The sequence below is a fragment of the Drosophila obscura genome, unplaced genomic scaffold (assembly GCF_018151105.1).
Source record: "Drosophila obscura isolate BZ-5 IFL unplaced genomic scaffold, ASM1815110v1 contig_208, whole genome shotgun sequence".
Taxonomy (NCBI): Eukaryota; Metazoa; Arthropoda; class Insecta; order Diptera; family Drosophilidae; genus Drosophila; species Drosophila obscura.
The window spans coordinates 2,942,193-2,965,530 of NW_024542799.1; the positions used below are offsets into that span (position 1 = coordinate 2,942,193).

A 23,338-nucleotide genomic window follows, 5' to 3' on the forward strand; every position below is an offset into this window, starting at 1 on the left:
GCCACTTTATAGTTCTGGTTCTAGGTTCTATTATTCAAGTTCAATTTTTTATTTTATTTAAAATTTAAGCAACTAAACAATTTAGTGGTAAAATATAAAGTTAATACACTGACATAATGCTGCTTTATAATGCCACACTTTAATGAGGCATATATAATATTATTTAATTAAGATTTTCATTTGCAAAATTCACAAAAATCATTTTAAGTGGTGCGAATTTTGTATTCATAATTATCATGAAACAACCGGAAGGCTTTATTTTAGCATGCAATATTCGAATTATCAAAAATATAATAATGAATTTTGATTTGCAATCAATTTTTGGAGTGAATTATTGGATTAATTAAATAGGAAGCCTTGCTGCAGCGAGCTACAAACTCCTGGGCAGATCGAAAAAGTTCTCAACAAGGGAACCTCACTGGGGCAGTGGACAACCTTTTATATCCATTATATCCTAGCCACATAATAGCAGTCTTTGGTGGCAGCGACTCTCTCTATTAAATCTCTTTATGAGGCACCGCTTCTATGCACATAATAATAATAGCATTTATACGAACTTAATGTCTTCTTCATGTGTCCCCGAGTGTATTCTGTAGCCATGGCCATTGAGCAGAGTGAAGGCCAGAGAGCGTAATCGTCATGGTGGCTTAAAGCAATTTGTTATTAATTTCCGCGTTGAAAAGTTGAGAAAAAAAAATGAAAAGAGAAAACATCACCAGGAACAACAAAGTTTTTTCTTTCTTTTGTTTGTCCCCTCCAGCTACTGCCATCTCTCTCTGTCTCAATGCCACTTGGCATTCATTTAATGCGAAAAGTTATTGTTGTTTTTGCTGTTGATGTTGCTGTTTGGCTGTTGTTTGTGTTTGTCGTTTGTGTGCTGCCACATTAAAACATGGCCCATAATGGTTAACAAGGCATTTTGCTTGTTGACCATCGGAGAGAGAGAGAGAGACCAAATGAGCATCAGAACTTGTGTGCTTGGGATGTCCAACATGTGTAATAAATATATTCCACTGACGCTTGCTCTTGCGGGGCACTGGCCCACAATGCGTGTCCTGTCTGTGTGGCGGTGTGGGGGAAAGGATATATATGTTATATGTAGGTACTACTCTGCAGCTCATACACACTCCGATTACCTTACCTTCTCTTGAATATACCTTTTGTTGGATTATTGGAGTTCGGGGGGTTTGCGTGTGTTTGCGTTTGCCTGAAAGTTTTGTTTGTCTGGCAGGTAATAAATTGAAATATGCCTCGGCTCTCCGCTCTCCCCTCGCTCTCTCGGCGATCTGCACGATGACGTGGCCAAAGTATTACAATATTTGAAATGCAGTATGCCCCGCGCAGTATGCAATGAAAAATGTCAGAACAACAATGTTAATATGGCTGCCAAAGGACATGGTGGAGCACAAGAGGGGGGGATTACAGAAGTGTGTCAGTGTGTGTGTTGTTGCCGCCGTTGTTGGTGCTGCATGAAAGTGCAAGTTTTTGCTTATTGTTGGCAACGCTCTTCGGGTGCTGCGGCTGCTGCTGCTGCTGCTGCTCCTCTGGTAACCTTCAGCCAAGAACAATAAAATTGCACAGAAATGAAACTGAAATGGGTCTCTCTTGCAAATGGAAAACTATGAAAGGCAAAGGCAGCGCCACCAGCGTGGAAAAAATAACATTTTAAATGCGTTCTTCATACCCTAAATGGCAGAGGGGTTACGCGGTTTTCAGGCAGATTTGGTTTTAGATCGAAATATTTTCCACTGAAATATTTTCCACTTCCTCTCTCCGCTGCTTCCTCCGGGTGTTTTCCTCTATGTTAGGGTATACGCTTAGTCGGTAGCTGCCACCCACTTTGTGGCATCTTTGGCTGGGAGGTATGTAAATGTGTTGGCTGTCGCCCTGGCCAACACATTTGCACTTGACTGAAACGCGTTAGCCGCTTTCCTTGTAGTGGATTTTGGGCCCTGCCAGCCTGCCATCCTAAAGCTGTCTTGCGCTCCAAAGGGGGTGTTAGAGTGGGTGTGTCAGTGGGGGGCTGAGTGGGCTGTAAAGTGACTGGCGGGTTTCATGTAACCAAGACACCATCCAGCAGCAGCAGCGACTGATGTGGCGCCATTGTTGAGGCAGGTTTTGAGTGCAACCAAATGGATGCTGGACCAGCTGTAGACTGCAACACACACACACACACACACACAGACAGAGACACACATGCACAATTTTCCTTGGCATTTATATTAAACAACATAAAGTGCCAAATCACGACAGGTGCCAAAATCCCGAAGCACCAACTATTTTCCCTATTTTCTACCAACAGCAGCTTGAGCACCCCACCCCACCCCACACCTTTTTTTTGGAAAGCTTTGAATAATTATAAAACTTTATCTCTTCTTTGGACACACAAACACACACACACACACACAATCACATCTACGATATCCTTCGTTTCCATGTCCATGTCCATTTCTACGTCACTTTGACTAAAAAGCCAAATAGAATTAAACCCTGAAAAATATTTAATCTAACCTCTCCCTTCGTCCCCCTACCAATCACAACCACCAACCCACCCGCATTTGTTTCCGTCCCCACACGGCCCTGCTCCCACCCCCCGTGACCATTTTCATGCCCAATCTCTCGCAGTCAACGCAGGCGGTGCAGCAAGAAGGGCACCATGAGGAGCAGCAGCAGCAGCAGCAGCATTATCAGCATGAAGACCCGCAAGAAGAGCATCAGCATGAAGAGGAGGAGCAGCAGCAGGAGCCGCCACAACGAGCCAAATCCCGCCACAAAGCACCCGATGACACAGGGCATCCCTTTGATGTTGGCGCCGCAAATGCCAATGCGACAACACAGTCCACAGGGTCCACAATGCCCCCAGCTACAGCGCCAGTACTCGCTCCAGCCCCACCGCCACGCCATCGCTCCAAAGCGGCGGCTTTGGGTGCCCCGACGCTGCCGCTGCTCTATCTGGTGGGTGGGTCGCTGCAGCAGCGCCAGTTCGCGAATCCAATTAGTTACTTGGGTGGACCGCGACTGCAGCCGCGCAGTAATCGTAACAGCATCGAGTCGATATTATCGCTGGATTAGCGGGTGGGCTTTGCATGGCGGCCCCCGCTAACCCGGAAACAAGCTAGTCGCACACCTTCGTCAACGGGGCAAGTGCACCGGCCTACCGGCATCCGCATTGGCCCTTTACTTACCATTTATAGTATGAACTCTAGTATGTACTAGTTAGTTAGTTTACCAATTTTATAGTTAGCGAATGTTGAACAAATTGTTGCTAAATATTAAATGAATTGTTATTGATAATTATTATTGGTGTTATTGTTTATTTCAGAGGGACCTAAGGCATCATTTTATACACGTAAGTAATGGCCAAAGGGCGCAACATCTACTCACATTTCAAATTACGCGCTAGAGTTCATTTCAATTTGTATTTATCGTACTATCGATCCTTGAATATCGATACTAACGATATTCAACTCCCTACCTTTTCTTTGTCACACACCTTGCGACGTTTCATGTGGAAATCCCACTCCGATAGATGGCGCACATGTAGAATTCATGTAGCAGCGTACCAATTCACGTGTAGTTGCCATGTAGCAGAATTAATTTAATGTGGATTTGTAGCCTTTTTTTGTTTAAAGATTTTAAAAAGTAAACAATCTTATAAAAAAATGCATTTATGTATGGTGTAAAATTATTTATTTTTCAAACTTTGCACTGGAAAAGCTCTTAAAGCAGCCGCAAACTGAAAAACGAATGAATATCTTTTGAAATCTATCCATATTTTGAGAATCGAGAAATTTTATACAATCAGTCAATCAATCAATCAGGGATTGAGTTACGCTAGACCCAAGCCGGCACTGGCTCAGATCAGCAAATGGTGCAGCTCCTTGGAGACTCAGGCCATCGATCGAAAAGGTTGCAGCACCACAACATACATATCCCCCAAAAATTTCGAATTAGCCCAACACAGTTTGCTTCCTTATAGCTATATTTAGGCAGTAATATACACATACACATAGAGAAGTCGGCAGTACTTAATTATAAATATTTATTGAATTAGATTAGGTTCCGCCCACACGAGTGCGCTTAGGCGGTAGATATTTCGCGTTTCTTTAATCGCTAGCATATACGTTTTCGATCCATGAGGTTGCAGAATCGATTGCCTTACAATAAATTGTATTTAAGCCTACGATGAGTAGGGGAGAGAGCCCGCTAGGGTCCGCGACTGCCAAACCAATGGCAGTGACAGGAGTGGACCAGGACATGGGTGCGGCGCAAGGGACACAACATCCTCCGCACTTAGATTAAGGTTAAGCATTCAGTGACAAGTGATGGGTAGGGTGGAGTGGAGTGAGGAGGGCGGGGGGAACACAGAGTAGTATCAGACGCTAAATGGATGTGTAGCTGGAACTGGGGGACAGAGGGTGCTAGGTGAAGTCCGGCGGCTTGTACTTCGGCGGTCGCTTAATTGGCTTCTATAACCAATTGCGGCCGCCACGTCATATGTTGTTCTCCTTGGCGGCCTTGGCCCCCGAACTGGAGCCGGAACCCGATCCTGAACCACCGCCAGTCGCCGCCCCGCCGGCTGGCGCACTCGAATCGTTGTCGCTTTTGTTGTTGCTGCTGCTGTTGTTGTTGCTGTTGCTGTTGGCATTGGATGCCGTCGATTCTTCGCCATCAGCGCCATCTACTGCGATAGATACAAATTAGATAAACGTTTGATTGAACAACTTCGGGTGACTCTGTGCCCCACTCACCCTTCTCCTTTTCATCCTTGATCTCGCTGGACGCCTCCGAAGATGCCTTGTTGCTGTTGTTGTCCTTATCGAGGCGCGGCCGCTTGCGCTGTCCCTTGTACGCGCGGTTGTCGCGACGTCCGCCCTCGCCCTCATCCTCCGAGTCCGAGTACTCGTTCTCGGGCACAATGCGCTTATCCTTGTCGCTCTGCGGCATGCGATCATCCTTGTCCACCTTGTCCTCATCGTCAGACTCATCGTTGATCGCGTCCTCTGGTATGGCCTGGATCTGGACGCCCGGCGCGTGTGGCAGCATGCGTAGGTTCTCGAACAGCCGGTTCTTGATCTTCTCCAGATACTCGGATGTGTTCTGGTTGGTCATGTTGCTGGGGCTGATGTGCAGCTTGAAGTCGGGCCCAAAGTACTCGAAGTAGTCGTTGTAGGGCAGTTCGTTGGCAATCTCCACGGCCAGGGCCACGGACGTCTCGTAGGTCCAGCAGCGCGAGACATTGCGGATGGTGTAGCCGCCGCCGCCGACCATCAGGAAGGGCAGGTTGTACTTCTTCACGAAATCCACGCACTTGCCGTGCCCCTTCACCGTCAGGTTAAAGCAGCCGAGCCGGTCGCCGGTTAGGGAGTCGGCGCCGCATTGCAGGACCACCGCCGCCGGCTGGAATGTCTCCATTACCTTTGAAATTATGGGCACAAAGATGCTCTCGTACGCATCATCGTCCATGCCATCGCGCAGGGGTATGTTGACGGCATAGTACTTGCCCTTGCCGGCGCCAATGTCGCGCAGGTCGCCAGTGCCCGGGAAGTACTCGCCGTACTTGTGGAAGCTAACTGTCATCACGCGGTCCGTGGTGTAAAAGGCCTCCTCGACGCCGTCGCCATGATGCACATCGATGTCAATGTAGAGAACACGCTGGTGGTACTTGAGCAGCTCCAAGATGCCCAGAACGATATCGTTCACATAGCAGAAGCCGGAGGCCTCCGATTTTTTGGCATGATGCAGGCCGCCGCCCCAGTTGATGCAGATCTCGGAGGCCTGTTTGTTCAGCTTGACTGCTGCGGCAACGGAGCCACCCGCTGACAGCTGACAGAACTCGTAGAGACCGTCGAAGACGGGGCAATCCTCGCCGACATTGAAGCGCTGCATCTGCTTGTTGTATTCGGTCATGTTGTCCGGCCGGATGGATCGCAGGAATCGGACGTACTCGTCCGAATGGAACTTGGTCATCTCATCGGCAGTGGCTTTGTGCGGTCGCTACGGGCGTAGTCACATTATTATACATATTATAAATCCCGTGTCTAATTAGCGGCTATAAATCTCGGGACTTACGTAAATCTCCATTTTGCGGTATAGACCGTAGTTCAGGAGCAGATTGTGCGTCATGCGTATGCGGTGGGGCTTCATGGGGTGTCCCTGGCCATAGTAGTAGTTGCCAATGTCACCTGGAGAGCAGAAATACCAAGGGTTAGATTGGCGAAAAAATAAGTAATTGCCACGCTATGCAGAAAATACATTTTAAGGCCACTGTCGCCGAGGCGTCCATGCGCCGAGCGCACTTTTCGCCTACAACCGTTTCAGAGTACACTTTCGCCGAACAAAGCAGACATACAGGTACATACACGCACACTTAAGCATACACACACACCACCAAAAACCGCTCTGCGGTTGCCATCCAAAAGTGCGCTCTGGCCAAACGCGCTTGTACAGTCGCCGTAAAACTTGAAATTCACAAAATGCTATCATCCGCCGCCAAATGGACCCGGAAAAAAATAGCCCCAGCACACAAAAACACTGCGGTGGCCATTCAATCACAATTATCTGCTGCAAAGCGTTAATTTTTACTTATTTTATGCAAAAACTTACTGTCGTAGTAGTAGCAGACGCGTTTTTTGCTGTGAGACTGCATTTTGTTGGGCTGTGCGGTGTCTCTGAGGAGGTGCTAACAAGTTCCTTGGTTTTGCAGCAGGCGCGCGCTAAAATCTGGTTTACCTCAGATGCGATTTAACGTCCCCGGCTGTTTGGCTGTTTGGTTTGTTTGCCGCACGTCTTTTCTTAGTTCGCAAGTGACGATAACGATAAAAAATAACATCCGGCCAACAAATAAATACCATTAAAGACCATTTTAGTTTCGAGAAATACCATTTAAATACCACAAATTTAAAACAATTCCTCGATTTTAATATTCCGTTTAATATTACTAGCTAGTTAGCCCTCTCAGCCCTAAACAAATAATTTTATCCGATAGATACATACATTTTTTACAAGATTGGCAAGTTTTCAGAAGTCCTTTTTATTGCATTGTTTCCATAAAAAGGTTCAAACAAAAACGGCCAAAGCATAAAACGTAAATGTTGACTAAATGTGACGTCAGTGTTGCTGGTCAACCAAGTTTCTTCTATGCGTATGGATTTTTGTATACCTTATTTCCTTTAATTGATGTTAAATTTGTTGTTTCAGGCTGCTTTGAAACATTTATATTGCATTTTTGTTAGATTGAGTTGTTTTTTACCTATCTATGCATATGTTTTTGTGCTTTATAAATACATTTATCCCGGTTCTGATACCTATTGTTGGTACCCGTGAGCTACAAACTTTCGTTGATGTCTTTAAAAAAGAGATTGACTAGTTTCGGCATTAATTGGAGCCTGAAATTACAAACAATATCTCAAGTCCATAATATCCATTTTCCAAAGGTACTCAGACTTGTTGCTCATTCCGTGCCAAAGTTGCACAACAATGCTGCTAATTCATATCCACATGCTGCTGAATTTTTTCCCATACAAATCAAATGTATCTTACGGGAACGCGTATGGAATGAAGATTCATTGTTGCGTCATTCCATAAGCGTTCCCGTAAGATACATGTTGCTCACACCACGAAAAGTCACCACGAAAGCGCTCTCTGCACCTCTGAAAAGAGAACAAATTTTGAAACGCTCTCCGGACTCATTTCTGTGTTTAAATTGTGAGCCACTATCGATATTACCGATATTTTGCTGCTAGCCTCTACTATCGATGATTTTGATATAGCCACTGCACTCGATAGTTTTTCTTCACCTCTGAAAAGAGAGACAATTTTGAAAAACCACCACGAATTGAGAGCGAAAAGTGTCAGTATTTTTTGTGCGCTAAATGAGTATGGCGGTCATTTTCAAAAGTATATTAATATATGGAAAAATATATATTTCACTAGATTTGTTTTGTCGAGTGTGACTGGAACCTCAGAAACGTCATTATTAAACCGAATATCAAAATCGAGGAATATGATTTTCTGTTTAAAAAGAAATGGGCTAAGTGGGGTTAAGCTAGTTTGTTCCTCGGTATATTTAGGGTATTTTTTTAACATGAGACGGTCTATTTCTGAGGGTCAGGCTGTATATTCCATCAATAAATCCGCGGTCACACTCGACAAAACAAATCAAGTTATTTTTCCAAATATGAAGACACATTTCAAATTGACCGCCAAACGCGCACCAAAAATACTGACATTTTTCGCTCTCAATTCGTGGAGAGTTTGCAAAACTCGCTCTCAATTCGTGGAGAGTGCTCTCTTTTCAGTGGAGAATATAGTGTTTTTGTGGAGACTTTCCCCTCATTTTCGTGGTGTGGCAGCATGTTGCTGAAATTTTTCCCATTCAAAATCAAATGTATCTTACGGGAACGCGTATGGAATAAAGATTTATTGTTGCGTCACACCACGAAAAGTCACCACGAAAGCGCTCTCTTCACCTCTGAAAAGAGAACATATTTTGAAACGCTCTCCGGAGTCATTTCTGTGTTTAAATTGTGAGCCACTATCGATATTACCGATATTTTGCTGCTAGCCTCTACTATCGATGGTTTTGATATAGCCACTGCACTCGATTGTTTTTCTTCACCTCTGAAAAGAGAGACAATATTGAAAAACCACCACGAATTGAGAGCGAAAAGTGTCAGTATTTGTATGGCGGTCATTTTCAAAAGTATATTAATATATGGAAAAATATATATTTCACTAGATTTGTTGTGTCGAGTGTGACTGGAAACTCAGAAACGTCATTATTAAACCGAATATCAAAATCGAGGAATATGATTTTCTGTTTAAAAAGAAATGGGCTAAGTGGGGTTAAGTTAGTTTGTTCCTCGGTATATTTAGGGTATTTTTTTAACATGAGACGGTATATTTCTGAGGGTCAGGCTGTATATTCCATCAATAAATCCGCGGTCACACTCTTCAAAACATCAGATTTACGGTAAAAAGACGCGCGTGTGTTCGGAAAAGTTGGAGCGGCGCTGTAAGCAAAATGCAATAAAATATATTTTAGAATACAGCGGCTCCGCGCCTCGAGTGATAACAAAGATAATGAAATATTAAAAGAGTCGGAGAAATCAACTCGGTTGGCGCTTTTTACTGAATTTTCCAAAGGCGTGGGTGGCATTTCGTGGTTCGGTGTTTTGTGATTTCCTGGTTTGGATAAAAACAGAGATACCAAGTGGCTAATAGTTGAATGAAAACGCTGTGAAAATTTCAATTTAATAGACGGAGTGCGACGCGTAAGTTTCCAACTGTGTTTCGTGTGCGTGTGTGCGTGCATGTGTGTGTGTGTGTGTGTGTGAAAAAGAGAAAGAAGTTTCCAAGCGGCAGTGGAGTTGCAGTGGAAACAACACAAACAGCAACACTCGCTCACTCACACATATGCACTCACACTTGAAAATAAGCTAAAGAAGAATTGGGAAAAATGGAAATAAAGTGACAAAGCGGAGTAACAAAAAAAGAACGACTCCGTTGATGAAATTTAATTAAAATAAATCAGAATTAAAAGACGGCATTAACAGAGACGGGAAATATCCTGCGCAGCTCTCTCGCTCTCTCTTACTCATCTCTCCCATCAATACTCTCTTTCTCCTGCCGCTTGCCAGCAAGTTATTCTTTATTTTATGTTCTCTCTCGTTCCCCCCGCGCGGTAGACCAACGCCTTACCAGCAACTTCTCTGTTACTTTTTTGCCTCCTTCTCGACTCTATTTCTTTATTCTTTTTTTTTTTTTGTTAATTCCCTGCCTCCCACTCCTTTTTTTTACTTGTGCCGTCGTTTCCGTGGAAAGCATTTGTGACCATTTCCCATTTTTCGACCCATTTCATCGTGGTTCTTGTTGTTGTGGCTGGGTTGCTATTATTCACTTTTGTTTTGTTTTCCCTTGTTCCCTCGTTATATATGAGGAAATATTTATTTTTATTTTTTATTAGTTTATAACAACATTTACATGGTCTTTATTCCGTTTTTGTGAATTCCCTACCCTACCCACTGCGCCCGCAGGATATATCTTCTGTTAAATTTTTTTTGGTGGTCCCTCCCCCCACTCGTACGTGTTTAATTATAGTTTCGCTGCGCTGCTCTCTCTCTCTCTTTACTACTCTCCCGCATTCATATATCTTCCAATTAGCGGCATCGAATTTCGGTGCAAAGCAGAACTTCAGTACTGTGTGCGAGAGAGAGAGAGGGAGAGAGAAAACTCTATTTGATTTACTTTGATCATAGTTGTATTTGTTGCTTTTAGTCCCCCCTAACGACCGTGAAAATAAGCAACAACATACAGCCAACAGCAGAATCAGCAGCAACAGAGCGACGCGTCGACGGCGACTGCGTTTATGGCCGTAACTGTAAATACTCGCAGAGTTTAGCTGCTAAGCCGGGGCTGGTTTTAATAGTTGCTTCCAGCAGCAGTAAAACGCCCGAAGATTGCCATTTTGATTTATTCTAATTAAAAGAAAAAGAAAAAAAAAAAGGTAAGTGTGAGCACTTTTTTTTTGCTGTTGTTTTTCTCTTTCGGTCACGAAACTGGTTTTAGCTCCTTTTCATTCACACCGCCTTAGTGGCATTATGCTATGCCTCCTGCTCTTTCGTTTGGTTTGCCTGCATTACAAAGTGCCGTTAAAGAGCCAATGAACGCATCAAAAGCCATAAGTAAACAACATAGCAGGCAGAACTAATGCAAGAACAAGAAGAAACGGACCCGAACTTATTGATACTCTTGCAGATTAGGCAATTTGATGTCGATTGGGTTGTTGGAATATGTAATGGTATTTGGTATGAAATTTGTAGAGTTTATTTTGAGACGACAAGCATCTGATGAAAATCATAACACTCTCAGTAAGGGTATCAAAAGATCTAGTCTGTTAAAGAGAAAGAGAGAAAGAGATCTGCTCTCCCTCTGCAGTTTCTATTTATGCTGCGCTGCTGGCTGCTGGCTGCAGTCTGCTGCTCTGCTCTGCTGATAAAAGCAAAGCCATTTTTATAGCTCGGCTGCTGCGCGCTGCGGTCGCCACAGGCTGCTGTAAAAGTCAAAGAGCATTTTGTTATTGGGATTGCTGCTTTTGTAATTGTCTGTAATTTAGACGTGGAGCTGGAGAGGGCGGCCCGACGCAGGCTGTTCCACAGTCAACCAGCAGAAACAGCAGCAGCAGCTGGCGTCAACGTCGGCGCAGCAGCTGCTGTTCTCTCTCTCACTCTCTCCTCTGCCTGCCTGCCGCCTGCTTGCTATTTTCGGCATTTTTGTGTCTGCTGCTGCTGCGCCGCCGCCGCCCCCTCCATGCCACATGTATTTATTTACCTTTTGGTGTCTTGTTTATAATTTTCTCCCCCCGTCCACAAGTTCTCTCTCAATCCCGTTGTGCTTTGAAGTTCAAGCCACAATTTTGTTTGGATTTTTCAGCTATTTTTGTAGCTTATCTGCGTTCCCGTGCCCTCCCTCTGCTCTATGGTGCTACTGCTGTGAGGGAGGCTGGGAGTTGTTTTCTTCTCTCACTTTTTCCTTTGTGGCTAGCCGCTGATAAAGCCCGCAAATAGTTTGCCTTCCTTTTGCATACCCTTTCATAGTTTATTCTTTGACTGCTTCGTAGCCCCCTGATGCGGTGAAATGGGGAGGCAATTATGCTTTTTGGCCTCCGCCCTGCTCTTGCTCTTTGGCTCCACTCCCACTCCCTTTGGCCCCCCCCTCTTTCTCTGGTAATCATTGAAAAATGGCAATCGTAAATGCTTGAAACGAGTAAATCTGCTCAACTCGACCAACTGCAAACTTGTTGAGATCTTTTCATTTCTCTATTTCACTTGCTGTTTTTCTCTTCTTTTATTTTTGCACACAAAGCGTTTGCGAAGGCAATCTAAAGAAGGAGCACAGAGGGTGTAGAGAGGAGTAGCCAAACAACAACTGTAAAAGTAGTCAAAGCACAAGTACAAGGAGGGGCGGCAGCAGAGGAACAAGCACAAGTAGAAAATTCAATTGTTCGGAGCTCTCTTTTGCTCTTCCTTTGTGCTCTCTGTGTGTGTGTGTCTGTGGAAGTGCAATCGTGTGTGTGTGTCGTCCACTTAGCCCGCAAACAATGCGCGTTTTATTGATAACGAAAGAAGAAGAAACAAAAAGAAAGACGAGAGAAAGAAAAAAAAACTGAAAGTGCGTGGCAAGTGGAAAATGCAGATAGTGGTGGGAGCGTGAGCGTATGCAGAGTTGAAAGAGCGTGAGTGTAGAGATGGGAGTGTGAGTGTAGGAGAGATTCAGATTCAACGAACGGGAGTGTGGGGAATGCCCAGGCTCTTCATCTTGCACTTGAGCGTCTTCAGCAACACCTTGTCGTGCACCATGAAATCGAGGTTGGATGAAAAATGCTGTAGCATACAGAACATGCAGTGTTCGATGCCAACAAGTAGCTTCTCGTGTGTGCCACACAGTCTGCCGCTCCTGCACATCTTTAGATCCAGGGCCGCATATAGCTGTTTCTCCACCTGGAGCAGGGCTTTCACAAAGCGCACCAGATCGGACTCCATCGATCCGTATTCGTCCTCCTTCAGCGAGCGAATGAATATGCGTACGAGACCTCGCAACACATCATCCAGGTGCTCTGCACGGCGCAGCGCGTGATTAATCTTCTCCATGGGATTCGTGTCGCAGAAATAGTGCACCCAGGCGGGGAGCCTGGGTAGGCATTCCCAGATGCCACGGGACCAGATGAAAAACCTTTGGAACTTCAAAGCGATCCCCTCTATAGCCGCTTTGAGTCCATCCCAGGTCGGACACGATTTGATGATAGGCTGGCAGGAGGTAGCATCCGTCATTAGCGATGGAAACTTTAGATTTCTCGCGATCAGCTGATCACAGGCCGATAAACATTTTGGGGTCGTCTGGACGGGCAGCGTAGTCGAGGGTTTTGTTGCATTCCGGATTTGATTCTTTTGAGGCCTCTGGAGTGGCTGATAGGGGGGAGTGGAGTCTTCCATAGCGCTCTTCATGTTGGCTACGAACTCGTCCACCATTGCCATTATCAATTCGCGCAGATTCAGCCAGGATGTGTGCAGTCGAATCGGCGAAAAGATCGTCGGGCATAGACGATCGCAATGGTTGGACGCTGCTTCGTGGAATTCGCTAGCCGCCAGCAGGCGGAACCCGTAGAGACACTTAATATCCAAGGCCATGTAGAATGACAGTTGCAGCTCGGCCAAGTCCTCCGGCACCTGGCACAGCTGCTGGCGGCACATCCACAATATAAAATGTTCCCAGAGTCTCTTGTTGTATCTGAGGTGCACTTGTCGGGGATTGAGGACCAGCGGCAATTCCTGCTGCATGACTACCTCGTATATATTCTTAATCACATGCAGCTTGGCCAAGACGAGGGTGGTCAGGATCCAGGCCCAGAACATTTTCTCAGCACTCCATCCTTGCCCTAAGTCACCATCCAGCACAAGGATCCAACAGGATGATTGGATCAGGCCAGAGGCGAGCGCTGTCACGACGACAAGTCTGACTTTATGGGACTGAAACGTGCTCTCGACGATCGATCGCCATATGCACAGGCCAACACCCAAACCGGGTAAAGAGAACCGGCGGAGGCGTCTGCCATGCTCGGCAAGAAAGTAGGCGAAGCCGCAGCAGCAGCCGTGGATCAGCAGAAAGTAAGGGGGCCAATCGACGTCAAAGATGTCCATGAAGCAGGCGTACAACCGGCTGGTGAGGATACTCACGTAGAGGACTGTGACCAGCAGCTGGATTCGCAGTGGCATCTCCTGCCGCAGCCGCTGCAACCGTGTCCGATAGCTGATCGGATGCTCGTTGTGGATGTGGCACAGCAGCAGTCCATAGAGAGCCACACCTGGCTGCAGCATAATCAGCAGTGAAGTAAATGCGAATGTGCCCACCGGGACATCCAGCAGGTAGCTCAGGGAACATGAGTAGAACAGCAGGATCAAGTCGAAGAAGACGCACAGCAGATTGGCAGTGTAGAAGCGGGCTAACAGCAGATTCCAGATCTGGTCGGGTATCGTATCAATATGTTTGGGCAGCCAACGAGAAAGACAAATCAATTTTCGATACATTTTGCGCAAAAAATTTCTATGCTCTGATGGGATTGAACTCTAGTCTCTGATATACTTATACTGAGAGCATATACCATGCCCCCTTGGATGCCCAGAAATTGTCAAGCATTTGATGAACTGATTTTCTGTTTATATTTGTCCTTAGTAATTACGAGTAATGTCTCCATTGACATAGTTCTCAATGCCAAATGGAATGGACATCAATCTGCTTAATGGATGCAGTCGCAGCTACGACTCCCTGACCCAGCCAAGCTGCTGCTCTGCAGTTGACCTCAGAAACAGGTCCATTGTCTCTCTCTCTGTCTCTCTCTCTCTCGGTTCGCTTAAAGTTGAAAGTTTTTGATGCCAATTTAAAAGTTTCCTTTTCGAGATACTCTTACAGAAGGTATTTGTATTATGTTCGTAGACCACCTACAATTTGAAAAGAATTTGAAATATTATGGATCGTAAATAAAGTCAGAATATTAGTTTCAGCCATAGATCTTAAGGAAACGCATAGAATCTATAGGAATTTCGATAGTTTCTTGGTAGTTACTAATGGTTTGCTTTGATTTATTCACATCTTGAAGTGTATTTGCTATTCGTTTAGCTTTTTGTTCTAGTTTTATGTTTCTTGGGAAAATGTTGCATTTCATTCCTGGTGCTGTACAGGTGACTGACTGGCGGGTTGCTGGAGTGGAGTCCAGCTGTGGAACAAAGTTTGTTTGCCGCTGCAGGGCGCAACATTGCATTTTCCAATTGTTTTTATTTGGTGACTTTTTATGGGGATCCACTGGTCTACCTGTGGGGAGGAGGGGTGAAACGTTTCAGAGGCGGCTCTGACGTTGCAGTGGGGAAAAAGTTCTAATTTATGTCGCTAAGTTTTACGCCTGGCAAGAAAAAAAGTTTGTTGTAGTCAGTTTTAATGGTCAAGCGGTTGGCAGGAGAAGCGGTGGAAAATGGAAATGAAAATGGACACAGACCCGAGGATGAGGATGTTGCTCTATGACCGGCTAACCCAAAAGCCCCACTCATTGGACACGGTACGGTTGGGTGGGGCGAGGGGTCAGGCGGCATGTCCGGGGGCCAATTAGATTTATGGCATTAGCACAGGTCGTTGGCTATAAAGCACTCGCACGCTTACGGCGGGAAAATCAACGTGAAAATGGAAACCAAAGGCAGGGCACAGGATGAGGAGGAGGATCCCCACACATCCTCAAAAACAGGCAGAGCAGAAGGCCCCCGAACATTGTTTGTTCCGCTCTCTTCCGCTCTTACTTCCCTTCACACACACACTCCACTTGCCGTTCTGTGTTTCCCCCCAGTTTCATACTCCCCACTTTAGCCGGCACTCGAGTGCACATCCGCTGGGCAGCAAAACATTGTTTCATTCCATAACCGCGCCGACTACTTTAGCCCCAAGGTGTATGGAAAGCAAGGTGAGGCATTGTCTGTGAGTGGCTAAGACTATAAATTCAATTCAGTGCACACACAGATCGAACGAGAGAGAGCAAGACAGATCGGGAATGCCCGTACCTTGGCTATAAATGTACATTGCCTTTGCACTTCATGCAGTCGCTGTCGCTGCTGTTTGCGCCGTCTATGGGGGTTTTTTTTTTCGACCCCCGCTCTCTCCTGCTCTCGCTCCCTTGCTCACACTGGAAAGCTTTGTTCGGCAACGTGTTCCGGTTTGCCATTCATTCTTTTGCATTGGCCCTTCCTTACCTTACCCACTTCTCTCCTGGCGTTCTCTCTCTCACACACTCTTACCGCTCTCCTGGTTCTCCTGCCTCTCGCTTTCCGTTTTCCCTCTTCCGTCCGCTACATTGACGCGTGTGCTCCTGGGCCGCCGCACACATTTCCGGACTCGACTCTCAACCGGACTCTTTTTTTTTTGTCCGCCGCCTCTGTTTCTGTGTGGGGTGGTTGTTGCTGCCTTTGTCGTTGCTTTTGGCTAGTTTTCGATTTTATCGATTTTCATAAAGCAGCTTTTATGGGCAGGCAACGGCACATTTCGGTGGCAAAAGTTTTTGCCGCCTCCTGTTACTCCAATTAGAGAGCCAGGACACACACATACACACGAGCACTAACACACACATGTTCATTTACATGTAAAAGAGAGCAAAAGAGAGTACATTTTTGGCATTCCAATTTGGGTTTTCTGTTGCAGCTGCAGATGAGAGCCAGGATTTTTTTTGTTTGGCTTCCATAAATTGGATTTAAACTTTAACACAATCAGGCTTCCAATTACAATTTTTTTTAGGTGACATCCATATCCTCTTTTAAGGTTTACTTCCATCTAACCAATCAGCAAAGTAAAGCTTGAAAAAGATTTATTTTCTGAGCCAATTAGCCATCAGTTCACCTTGCAAGGGACAAGTAAACAAAGCATTCGTCCGAGCAGCAAAAGTAAAGCCTGTATGGCACTAACTCCTGCATTAATTAGCAAGCAGTTCGATCAGCGGGCAGTGTATTCATTTTTAAAGCAATTGAAGCATGACAACAGTTTATTTTCTCTCTTAACTACATTTTTCCTGCATATAATAATAAAAACTATAAAGGTTTTACTCCTCCGAAAGGATTACGCTGCCATTATCCACTTCCACATCTTCCTTGGCAGCAGTAATCCCCCGACGCGTTGGTCAGTCAGAACTTGAAGCAAACATCATACAGGCTTCCTGCAGCTGCAACCAGCGACCCAGTTCGTGCCTCAACTTATAGAAAGAAGACCCCAACCCTAAAGTATAATATCTCTTCTTTTTGCCGACTTAATGAAAACTTTTTAATTACAAGGATCAGGGACAATAAAAGTTTATGAGGCGAAAAGCTCTCTCCCAGCTCTGCTGTAATTTTCTTGCAAATAAATACGAAAAGCGTGGCAAAAACTAATAAAACTAGTAGATCCAACTCTCAGCTGCTGGAACTATCATCCATGAGGAAAAACCCCGCAGAAACAACAACAAGAAAATCGAGTTGAAGTTTCGCCTTTTAATGGTAAAGTAAAGTTTGGCTAATCCCTGCCAAAAAATGAGAGAAATATATATAGACAAAAAAAGAGGGCCAATAAAAACAGACAGTAGGATGTGCGGACTGTTGCGCTGATATTGGATTTTGGCAGAAAGTTTTTGGCTAAAACTGTCAGAGGTGGAAGGAAAAAGGGCAGAGGCGAAAACTCTGGTTATGGCCTGTGACAGTGGCAACAAAATGGCAAATCGATTTCCCAATGCAATCTCTGTAAAGCAGAGAGGCTAATATTCAAATGAAATTTCAGTACATTGAACCCCAGAGAGAGAGAGAGATGTAGATACAGTCCTTGCCTCCCCCTACAAGGTGTGAATGTGTCGCAGGAGGATGTGAAAATGGTTAGAGGCGCGAAGAGCGCTTCCAAGAGGACTCTAGGAGGAAACCAGATAAATATAAACACGAAAGTGGAGCAAGCAAACCCCGGAGCCGCAATAACTGTCATGGGAAGGATTTACCCCAGAAGCAGAAAGGGGGGGAAAGAAGGTAGCTACAAATGGAGTTGAATCCGACGTAAAGGAATTTCCTCTGCAGCAGCAGCAGCAACCCTTTTACAGCCTGGCTCTAGATTTTCCCTGTGTAATTCCCCCAATGCTTGAATAACTTGACAAACTTCACATTTTCTGGGGGAAGTCATAGACAAACCTTCAAATGAAATTAAAAAGTTAAACCAGAAATGTGTGTGTGTGTGTAACTCCTCTTCCAACCCTTAAATGCTCTCAGTCCACCGCCAAGATGTGCTCTTCATCTTCTGCAACTTCTTCTGTGGGGCTGCATCTTCTCAGGCATCTTCTTTCGCATCTGTTAAGACATTAGAAGGCCACTTTGTTGGCAGCAAAAGTTAGAGATGCCCCCTTGGAGGCACTAACATTTATAATTAGTGAGAACTGCTAGGAATTTAAAGTTCTAAGGGTGATGAATGTGTGGAGCGGAATGGAATAACCAACAGAGAGGGCAGTAGAACGACAGAAATTTATTTGCTAATGAAACTCCCATACAAAAATCATTTAATATAATCTTTTTACAGAAACTTTCTGACGTTTATTTATAGCAAAATGATTATCGTGACAAAAACCTTCATTCCTTTCCCACCCATTTATAAAGTTTCTCGATTTATTCTCAGTTCCATTTCCAACACGTGAATTCCTCGTGACAAATACGTGATAAATTGGTTGTATATCATCACCCCCAGAGAACCTCAGAAACTCAGGCATGCAATGCGCATCGTTTATAGGTCTCTGGACGGGGTCTTGAGTTATACGAATGCGCTTTGTGGGGGCGAAAGAATTTCAGGGAAAGGGAGCCAACTCCCCATGAGGGCCACACAAAAAGATAGAGGGGAACACCACAGACAAAAAAGGAGAGGCGCTTCCACATAAAGTATGACAGCAAAAATGAGCGTATTTTTCATGGGAATTTGTGGTAGATTATAGGTTTCGTTGCTATAATTCTTCTATTGCTGGAGACAAAAACATCTCCTTTTGGCGAGCGGGAAGGGGGTGGACTTCAATCTTAAACGTACATCTTCTTTAGCCACAATCTATCTTACTGCCACCATTTGGTGTCCCCGCCCTCGAGATAGCTTTGTATGCTGTGTAATTTGTCGCAAAAAGAGTTGTTTTTTTTGCGCTGTATTTTTGCAGTAGCCTGCTTCAATTGAATTGTCCAGCTCTCTTGTGAGTAAATGTCACGCTGTGATTGCTCCGATAGCGAAAATCTCAGTCTCATTCTGCTGCTAGAAGTGCACTACTGTGTCTCTGTCTGTGTCTGTGTCTCCTTTTCCATTTGCTGCATTGCGTTGCATGCTTTTGTCTCGAGTGCATTGCAGTTGTTGGAATTGTATCTGTGGAGTGTCGTGTCTATTGGGTAGTGGGGGATTCCACTTGAGGCAGACACACAGCAGAAGCCGAAACTAAATCGAATTGAAGACAAAATGCTGAAGCTCCCTCCCCAGAATGTGCCTCCCCTCTTCCTGGGGCGCATTGCACTTTGCTGATTATTGTTGTTCCAATTTGTTGGCCGTTCATTCATTCATTCATTCGTTCGTTTAGGGGGGCTACGTGATGGAGCCAGCTCTGTAATCAATTTGACATAGATTTTCCAAATCAATATATGGTTTTGTCACGAGCAGAGCCGGCTAATGGGGCGGGGGGATTTGGTGTGGCAATCAACCTACCATTTACCCATTTTTCCCTGGAGGGCAACATCTAAACAGATAATTGTTGAATCAACAAACAGGAAAAGCCCCGTTTGGATTTGGATTTCTCTCTTGTTTTCCCCCATGGAATCTATCTTCAATTTTGTGGCATTTCTTCAAATAGTTTCCGTAAATTGCAATTTATTTTGTGGCAAAGATAATTTTCGAATATTTTCAAGCAAATATTTTCCCACATTTGCGTCGATTGTGTGTGTGGCAGCCGGCAGACAGCCGTTGCAGTGGCAGCGGCAGTAGCAGGAGGCAAAAGGCAGCTGTACAACCAGAAAACTGTTCACATTGCATGTCTGTCTCGTCCTCTGTCTCTGGTTGCCACTGTGCCACATAAATAGCTAAACATGCTGCACATTTGTTGTTATTTATGGGTCGGCGGATTCGTTTTGGGGCTTGGGTGGAGCTCAAGGATCGACGGAAAAGCGCGCTTAATAGTTTCTGAGTAACTACGAGAAAAACTGTTTTTTATTAGTAGCTTTTTTCGTTTTGTTGTATTGCCCGCCATGTAACTGGGCTCTTGAGACCCCGCCGACTGGAGGCGGCAGAGTCTCTTATCTGGACAGCACTTGAGATTTGTTTGGTTTCATTTGTGATTTGTTGTTTTGTTGTATGGTGGAGTGTTTGCTCTGGAAATGATATGCACTGACATGACAGGGAAAACTGAACAAATATTTGTTACTATCTATTCTATATTTCTGACCCACAGATCCTTTTGTGACGGTAAAGAACTCAGGGAAATTACTTTTTATACATTTTAATTTAATTTATTTGGTTAGAATTTATTGGTTTTATCCGTAGTCATATGGGTTTCATGCTTCTTCGAGTCATAATTGGGAAATAGTCATAATTGGGAAATTAAAGTTGAAAAACTTTATACCGACTGCTCTTTCTATCTCTCTTTCAATCTGTTTGCACTCGATGATATTTTCCCATCAAACATTCTCGACATTCAGTCGCCAAATATTTGTCCTCATGCCATATGACGCCTGCTCTCTCTTTTGCTATCTAAAAGTACTCGATCTAAAATAAACACAAGAGGAGAGCAGGGAGACCCTTCAAATTTTTATGTGGGGCGTACACTCTTCAAATGTGAGTGGGGGGAAGAGACTGAACGAGAGTGAACGAGAGAGAGAGAGAAAGAGAGAGAGAGAGAGAGAACAGCGGACCAGCTGACAGACTGACGGAAACCGAAAGTGATGCATCTGCTCTAACGACTTAGGGTCATGTGGTTCCACTCCTCGCTCTGCCTCTCCTTCACACTCACACACACACACAAATCCTGAGACGTTCCCTCTGACTTTGTAAGCAGGTCACGTGAATAAAAAAAAACGAAAAGGCTGTAAGCAGAGGGGAGAGAGCCTGACAAAAGGAAGCTTGGCAGCAGCAGAGGGCCAGCGCCAGGGGCAGAACGTGTAGGGGTCGCGGCCAGTAAATGTGATTGCTCCTCTCTGCTTCTCCCTCTGCCTCACCCTCTCCAACTGCTTTACTGCCTTTGCCTTTTGCATATAATTTGCTTGATTCTTTTTCTCTGTTTTGCTTTGCTTTGTCCTATGTCGTGTCTTGTTTTAACGCGTCTTCTTTATTGTCGTTTGTCGCTCTGCTTGGCAATTGTTTCAACGTGTTTGAAATACTTATCTTAAGCGTGGTCTGGGGAGAACCACCACAGCCACAAACCAACAGTGCTCCAGGGTCTGGGTCGTCTTGCTCTGCCTATGCCTCTGCCACTGCCTCTACCCCTCTGTCACTCTCTCGCTTTGAGGCTCTCTTTGAGCGGTTTGTTTTGCTTTATGCTCCGTCTGCTGATGTTGCTATTTCTCTTGTTGTTGTTGTAGCGTATACATATAAAAATGAAGTTGCTGCTGCTCACACAAACACACACACACTCACACATTCACACATAAAAATCAATATTTTCGCCGCGTCGCCGTCAGCGTCATCGCTCAGCATTCATTTGCCCCTTGATTTTGCTGTTGTTGCTATTATTACTACATTTTATTGCTCCTCTTTTGGCTTCTATTTGCTCTCTTTGTTTGCGCTTTAAGCGGTATATCCGTCCGTCCCTCCGTTTGCCCGTCTGTCAGTTAGTCAGGCAGCCCAGCCCGTTCGTCCATCAGTCAGGGACACAGACAGCAGCAGCTGATAAGCGCAAGAGAAGTGGCGGCAGAGCAGAGCAGAGGAGCCCCTCTGATGCGGATGTGAAAATGTGCCCAGTGATCACACGAGTGGTGGGAGGGGGAGAGGCCAACTAACACTCATAAATGTACATATGCGAGAGTATTTTATCTAAATGTGTAGATACTCGTACAGGGGAACTTCCATAAATTTGGAACATTTCTGGGTACTAGAAATAACCATTTCCATAAAGTGGGGTCTCTGATAGTTTAACCAATAGATTGAACTGTTGGAAACAGCTTAGAAAATCTAAAGAAAGAAGGTTGAAAGATCTGAAAAGATCGCCAGTCGAAATCGCAATAAGTTGTACATATGTTTTATGATGGAATTCAGAAGTTCAACTTAAAGAGGTAGCTCCGCAGTCCACTGTTTTTTTTGTATACCCAATATCCACTAAACATATCCACTCTGATTGTATTTTCAAGTAGTTCTCTCATCTGAATCATCTAATTGACAATTTTCTCTGTCTCTTTATCTCGTTGCAGGTGGCGACGATAACCAGCTCTAACCGAATCAAAGGTGAGTAGCACAGAACACACTAAAACACAAATGGAAATGGGAATATTTCCCAATTTCAGTTTTCCTTTTTATTTTTTTTTTGGGTGTACTCTTTGATACTGCCAACTTTTTGTGATATGCCCGTCCTGGCTGGCTGTGTGTCCGCTGCAGGCGTTTTTGAACTTGTTCCACTTTTTGGAGAGAAGACCCCAAGGGGAATGTGGTGGGTCCTGTGGGGCGGCGGGGAAAAAGAAGGTGGCATCTGCTGGTGTCCGTTAGCCTTTATCTTTGCATTCATCGTTGTGTCTCTTCTTCTTCTCTGCCAAAAAAGTCTATTTCTTCATTCTTTGTCTTGTTTCTTTTTCTCATTTTCCCCCACCTCCTGCTGCTCTCAGCAGCAATCTTTTCCCGCGCTCCTTGCCTTCTTCTCTCAGTAGCTATCTTTTACCTCTCTCTCTCTCTCTCTCTCTCTCAACAGTCATCTCTTTCTGTCGCTTGCACTCAAAGATAAAACGCGAAAATGTGCTGCTTTTTTTTCGTCCAACATCTGTGCTCAATTCCAAAAAAACCTGCCCACAGCACATGCGATGCTGGTAGGAGAGAGGGGGGTAACGAGGAGAGCAAGAGAGAGACCCCAGGAGAGGGACAGCAACAGCAGTAGCGGACACCACTCGAGCCGAGCAGCAGCAGCAGCCGTTTGCTCCAGTTCTTGAAGTGGAGTCCAAAACGAGTTTTTCGGCACTTGCCCAATCGCCGCCCCAAACCCCTCTTGGCAGCCATGGGGACAACCCCCTCTTATTCGAGAGTTGAGTTAGGTCTAGTTTCTAATACTCGCAAAAGTTTTGGTTGTGCTTTTTGGGCCAGAAAATTAAAACCGTAGGCCTATTACTGAGGTCTTGAAGCACTAGCGAGAGTCCAAAGTATTAACCATTTTGCATGCCAACTTTTGACATGTTGCTAAATGTTTGTAAAATATCCACATCCACATCTACGGCTAATGGAAGAATGGAAACCGCAGAACAGGAAACATTAAAAAGAGACTCCAAGCCTATTAGAGATTTATAGTCGTTGGATGGATTAACGACAGATGAACAGATTAGATCTTCAGTTTTTATATATTTAGTTTTTGGTTTGAATTAAACGAATTTTACCCGCAATATTCTGAGATTTTTATTCAAGAAATAATTGATAAAGGTCAGGGACTTTTTTCCATAGCAAATATCATTCATTCAATTCGAATCAGTTTTGGTGACTTTTTTATCTTTTCATCTAGTGGTACTCTACCCATCCAACGAATACCTATTCAGTTTTATTCTACAGCCTTTCCTTTAAATAATGATATAAAACACACACACTTTTATTGCCCAATCTTCAG

The 23,338-nt window shown here is 44.7% G+C and overlaps 4 protein-coding genes across 7 annotated transcripts in view; 2 read left to right on the forward strand and 2 right to left on the reverse strand.

Moving 5' to 3' along the window:
- The window catches only part of LOC111074747, a 64,218-nt gene extending 60,948 nt beyond the window's left edge, over positions 1-3,270 (forward strand). Inside the window, 1 exon segment of the mRNA XM_041594157.1 lies at positions 2,626-3,270. Coding sequence (XP_041450091.1) covers positions 2,626-3,072 — 447 coding nt within the window. The 3' untranslated portion in view covers positions 3,073-3,270.
- A 757-nt stretch (positions 3,271-4,027) lies between these two features.
- LOC111074764 (histone deacetylase HDAC1) lies at positions 4,028-6,812 on the reverse strand. Of its 2 annotated transcripts, none has more exons than XM_022367699.2 (4): positions 6,607-6,812; positions 6,073-6,185; positions 4,752-5,997; positions 4,028-4,681 (listed from the first exon to the last, which is right to left on the reverse strand). In XM_022367699.2, exons 1-4 carry the CDS (start codon positions 6,647-6,649, stop codon positions 4,494-4,496), a joined length of 1,590 nt encoding a protein of 529 aa, XP_022223391.1. In that variant the 5' UTR covers positions 6,650-6,812; the 3' UTR covers positions 4,028-4,493. The 2 variants fall into 2 exon arrangements, with proteins under 2 accessions (XP_022223391.1, XP_022223390.1); XM_022367698.2 differs by having other exon boundaries at positions 4,028-4,684.
- A 2,138-nt stretch (positions 6,813-8,950) lies between these two features.
- The window catches only part of LOC111074763 (tyrosine-protein kinase Src64B), a 33,483-nt gene continuing 19,095 nt past the window's right edge, over positions 8,951-23,338 (forward strand). For 2 of the 3 annotated variants that reach the window (XM_022367697.2, XM_022367696.2), the window contains exon 1: positions 21,951-21,984. The gene's annotated coding sequence lies outside the window, so the exon portion shown is untranslated. Of the gene's footprint in view, positions 9,276-21,950; positions 21,985-23,338 lie in introns of those variants that run through there. The other variant, XM_041594100.1, reaches the window with a different exon arrangement.
- On the reverse strand, positions 12,079-14,143 carry LOC111074762. The gene has a single exon (XM_022367695.2). The coding sequence runs from the start codon at positions 14,082-14,084 to the stop codon at positions 12,279-12,281; it is 1,806 nt and encodes a 601-aa protein (XP_022223387.2). The 5' UTR covers positions 14,085-14,143; the 3' UTR covers positions 12,079-12,278.

Excerpts from the sequence above, each read along its gene's own strand:
- LOC111074764 (XM_022367698.2), bottom strand. The coding sequence starts at position 6,649 with ATGCAGTCTCACAGCAAAAAACGCGTCTGCTACTACTACGACA. Across the intron at positions 6,186-6,606 it reads CGTCTGCTACTACTACGACA|GTGACATTGGCAACTACTAC; the intron begins GTAAGTTTTTGC and ends TCTGCTCTCCAG. Across the intron at positions 5,998-6,072 it reads ACCGCAAAATGGAGATTTAC|CGACCGCACAAAGCCACTGC; the intron begins GTAAGTCCCGAG and ends CTACGCCCGTAG.
- LOC111074762 (XM_022367695.2), bottom strand. The coding sequence starts at position 14,084 with ATGTATCGAAAATTGATTTGTCTTTCTCGTTGGCTGCCCAAACATATT.